Consider the following 5215-nt stretch of genomic DNA (forward strand, 5'->3'; position numbering starts at 1 on the left):
CACTATCATGAAACAGGTTAGAGCTGCTCTTTTAAAAGATAATCTCTCTAAGAAGTTCTGAGCAGATATTCTAGAGATAGTGATTGCAATAATTAATAATACTCTCATATCTACAGTTATTTACAACTCAAAATTTTGACTCTCTACTGCAGAGACTTCTGTAATTTCAAGTTCATATAAGATTTCTTAATGTGCACTTATGAATACTTCACTGAATGTGAGACATTTTCATCAATTAAGTACAGAGGTTTTTATTCACTTGCATAAATCTCAGCAGCTCATAGATAAGCTTTCTTCATGTGCTGATTTCTATCATATTATTGAATTCAGTGACATATCAATATATCATCTATGACATTCTGAATCTGATAAGATTATTGTTAGTAGTGATGTGAGATTTCTGATTACTGAAAAATCAGAATCAGTTGTTACATCTGTGACACTCACTAATAATGTCAGTGAACTGAAACCTGATATTTATCTGATTAATGATGAAGACACTCTCAATATTAATAATTCAAATTTCACATGATTGCAGCCTGTGAAATTGCTGGCTACTTACACTTCAAGTCTTATTACAGGTAATCTTTCGAAGTTCTACAAGAATGTCACATCTCAGTCAGAGAGAGTAGAAGATTATTGAAAGAAGTTCATATAACATGAGATTATCAATCTGAATTGATATAATATATGAAGTTTGATCTCTAGATCTGATATTCTGAGAAGTGAATCAATTGCTCTGAGCTATTGAGTGTTTCTTGAGAAAGATAGGCCTAGACTGGCCGGCGGGATCATGAATTTCACATTTGGTCTCATTTGATCTGGTTTCATACATTTCTTGGCGTGAGTCCCACCAGGACCAAGCCTCAAAAAAATCTGAAAATGGACCATTTCTGAGAGAAATGGTGTGAAAAATGACCAGATTTAATTCAAGAACAGTGAAATGAGAGTAATTTTTCAGAATAAACTGTGAAAGATAATCATTCTTTCAAAATCAGAATGAGACTGAGACTGAAGATCAAAATCAGTCTCATTCAGTTCATTCAGTGATTGCTTATATAATCAGAATTTGGTAATAATTATTAATAACACTCATGAAACAACTAAATACATTCTTGTGCAAGTTTATTTTTCACTTTCTCATGAAAACTACACTTCTCTGATATACTGTGATCAGAGATATTAAACTGTCTGATAATTTCATGTTTTACAATCATGAGTTTCTTGATTGTTTCTTCTTGTAATTGTTCTCAGTGATAGTGATAAATATCTTGACTTGAGTTGAACTTTCACTTCATTCTCACCTCTGTCAATGAAATTGTCAGAATATCACATGTTATCAGTGCAACAGTTGAATATGTACTCTTAACAATTTTCTATAACTCTAGAATTGATTTGATGTGTAAATTTGTCAGATTATCTTGAAGATAGCAGTCAAATTCAGTTTTACAAGTATGTAGTTTTGCCTGATTTTCAGTTGCAATCAATGTATGTAAGTTCTGTTTCAAAGTTAGTATTATAGTTCTATGTAATATGAAGTGTTATCAAAGATTGTTACTTACTAGAGAATTGTATTTCACTGTCTTCACATCTTGAACATCTGCTCATTTGAATCTCTGATAGTTGACATTGTAGTAGTCTCAGGCTAATTTGACATATAAGTCTTGTTCCTCCTCTGTCCAATCTTGAGAAGTGTAGATGTTAACTCAATGAAAGGGATCTAGTAGAGCTGCTACAGCATAGTACTCTGTAAAAGATTGTTCAGTTTTGCTGTAGTAATATGCCAGTTTATTCCTTGCAGCAATAATAGCCTGCACTATAGCATCATTTCAGACTGAATTTCTTTTTGAGTGATTCAACTGCTTCTCAAGATGAGTAAATAAACTGTTATACACTCATCAGACTGACTGCAGTATTGATGTATAAGTGATTGAGACTGTCTTTATTATCTTATAAAACTGAAACAGTAAATCAATCACATATTTCAACTGAGTTCACTTTATATCAGAAAGTTTCAATATCTGGATCTTTTTCTGATCAGAGTGTTGCACTCAATGATCAATCATCTGATGCAATCAAAGAGCTTAAACAGTCATCTTATATGTTGAACTTCACTGTATTCTAACATTCTGTATCATATTCAGTGGTGTGACTGATTTGTTTGTTTGTTGAATATCATGGAATTATTGTTATTGTTTAGAAGAGGTACAAATTGCATTAGCAATGTTTTGAATCTATGATATTTAAATTATTAGTCAATCTATTCAAAATTAACAGTAGTGTTATCAAAAAGTGTTATCAAAAAGCAATATCAAAAAGTGTTATCAAAAAACATTATCTTTTGTAAAGTGAATGCAAAAGTTACTTGAGTAATCACTTTCATCTCATTCTCATCTCAAGAATCAGTCATCTCATTATTCTTCACCTCAATGTTAAGATTCTTTACCAGTGTTTGTATCACAAGTTGAACCACATGAGCAATGCAGAGGATATGACCTTGTTTATTATTTCAGAAATGCAAAGCCAATTTTTGCTCCAAGCTCTTCATCATAGTGTAGTTATTCACAGCATTGTCAGTTGTAATTGTAAGAAGACTGAGACTAATATCTCAATAGTCATTTTTAATCACAGTCATTAATACCTCTGCCATATAATCCTCAGTATGACTACTGATCAATGATTCAAATTCAATTAATATCTCTTGATAAGTTCAGTTCTCATCAATGTAATAACATATAACTCTCATAAATGAAAGATTGTTTGTACTAGTTCATGCATTCACTGTGAGAGACACTCTTTGATGATTCTTCAACTCTGATTCTAGATGTTGTATATTGACTTTGTAGTGTGTCTTGAGATTGAACTGAAGACAGAATCAATGTGAAATATGAAGATTTGAATTAAGCATTTGAAGAAGTGTTTGAAATTTGAGATTTTCAATTAATTGAAGAGAAAGATTCAGAGATATATATATATGAAGTAATTATTCACAGAAGTTATCAGATGAGAGTTGTGAAATCAGAGTACTGATATAATATCATTTTCACATGATTTTCTTCAAATTAGAAAGTTAGTATTATCAAAAATCATTATCTGATAGAGTAACTTATCAGCTCAGTAGTAATTTTCTGATTATTTTTCTTTTATTATCTGCATTCTGATGACTTCAGATGTCAGAAAATTTCTTCAGAGTCATGATCAGTTTATGATGAATGTTTCTGAATGAAGTTACAGTAATTGTAGTAAAGAGATGACTCTTCAGTAATCTGCAATGCAACCTGTTGATAATTATTTCATAGTTTATCTTGATATTTGTGTTGAGTTTTTCATAAATTTCATGACCTGAAATCAGATGTGAAGAATGAAGTGATCATTCATCATAATTGAAAGAGAGCATTCTGTGTTGAATTGTAAATAATGTAGACTTTGTGATTCACAGTGATTTCTTAAAGAGTTTGTGAATCTTCAATAGAAGTAAAAAAAGTGAAAGAAGTGAATTCAGAAGATATGATAATAATTTGAGAAAGATAATAATTTATTTTCAATAACTGATCACTGATGTGTGTAAGAAGAATTAATATAAGAGAAAATAATCTTGTTTCTTAGCTTAGTTATAATTTTAGTACTAACTCAGATTGAATATCATTGATGTATAAAAGTAAATAAACAATCTTGATTAATCTCTGTCATATTTCTTGAAATATATTAATATTATGAAAGAGAGTGTTATCAAATTATATTATTAGATGATATCATTAAAAATATATTAATATTGTGAATATCAATGTTGAAAAAATATTGATACTTATATATTATAGTGATTTGTGAATCATGATAGTTAAATATATATATATATATATATCATTCCTGACTTGATTACAACTTGTACAATAATTTTTAAAAACTCAAAATCAATTTTAATTATTAATAATTAAAAACTTAAACTTACAACTAACTAATATAAAAAGAAAAAAATCTACTTCTTCTCTTTCTCATTCTTCTTATTATTCTTCATAATTCACTTCTCATTCTTCTTCTTCTTCTTCTTCTTCTTCTTCTCCTTCTTCTCATCTGAGATGATAATCATCTCAAAATCTCTCTCTGCTGTCTTCTCAGAGAAGAATTTCTGCTGCTCTCTCTCAGCCAAGTTAATCTGTATCTCAAAATCCTGCATTTTCTGATCTGCTGTCTCAGGTTCCATCTCAGTAGTAAGCAGATTGACATGCTCAGAGAGCAGAGCTGTCTTCTCAATGTTCTGAATTATGAAGTGCATTTAAGACCTGAACAAGGCCTCAATCCCCTTCTTCTCTACCAGCTCCTGCTAATCAATTTGAGAATAGAAGTGTTATCAAAAATCATTATCTCTTAATAAAAAACTTACCAGTTTTAGCTTCTTTGTCTCTTACTTTAATACCTTCTCAATCTTCTTCTATCACTGCTTATTTACAGTAATACTCTTCTTCTCTCTCTCTCTCTTTATCTTAATCTTAAATCATTCTCAGAACTTCTTCTGATCTCACTGCTGCTGTATGAGACTCTTCACTATCTTCTTTTTCAATCTCTTACAGGCAGTGTCATCCGCATTATTTCTATACTTAGTTCAGTCTAAATCTATCAAAAGTATTACTTAAAATTATTATCATTCTGCTTTCTTACAGAGTCTCTTCAAGACATTATAATGTGTCTTATAATCTGTCTCTCCGCGCTTGAATACCTTCTTCTTCTCTCTCTTCAATCTGTGATGATGCTCACGCGCCATGATGATTCGCAGGACCGCAGAATATTTGAAGAGAGATGACATGATTGATTTTAATAAGCATTAAGAGAGAGTGAAGACAGGCAATGATATAATGATAATGATAATGATAATGATGATGATAATAATAATGATGATGATGATGATGATGATAATAATAATGATGATGATAATGATGATGATAATGATGATAATGATGATAATAAAAGAAGAAGTGCATTAGAATATATTATTGACTTATCAAACATAAAGAGATAAAGAAACTATTAACAGCTTTCAGAGATGTACAGAAATGACTACAGTGTTGCATAGCAACATTATCTTCATTCAATGCATACACTATTGATATTCTTTGTATGCATTTATTATATAATCTATATCAGAAATACATGCAGAAAACAGATCTTTATTACTAGAGAGAATAATTGCAGTGATTCTCTGTTTTTATATTATAAAGAT

General features: G+C 30.1%; 1 protein-coding gene across 1 annotated transcript; it reads right to left on the reverse strand.

The window, feature by feature from the left end:
* Nucleotides 1–4018: 4018 nt before the first annotated feature.
* Nucleotides 4019–4273, reverse strand: BDCG_17913 (uncharacterized protein; the record flags this gene model as incomplete). The annotated part of the gene is made up of 1 exon (XM_045426961.1): nucleotides 4019–4273. One exon carries the CDS (start codon nucleotides 4271–4273, stop codon nucleotides 4019–4021), a length of 255 nt encoding a protein of 84 aa, XP_045282779.1.
* Between the last annotated feature and the right edge of the window lie 942 nt (nucleotides 4274–5215).

Source organism: Blastomyces dermatitidis, assembly GCF_000003525.1.
Source record: "Blastomyces dermatitidis ER-3 genomic scaffold supercont1.13, whole genome shotgun sequence".
In the NCBI taxonomy this organism is placed as follows: Eukaryota; Fungi; Ascomycota; class Eurotiomycetes; order Onygenales; family Ajellomycetaceae; genus Blastomyces; species Blastomyces dermatitidis.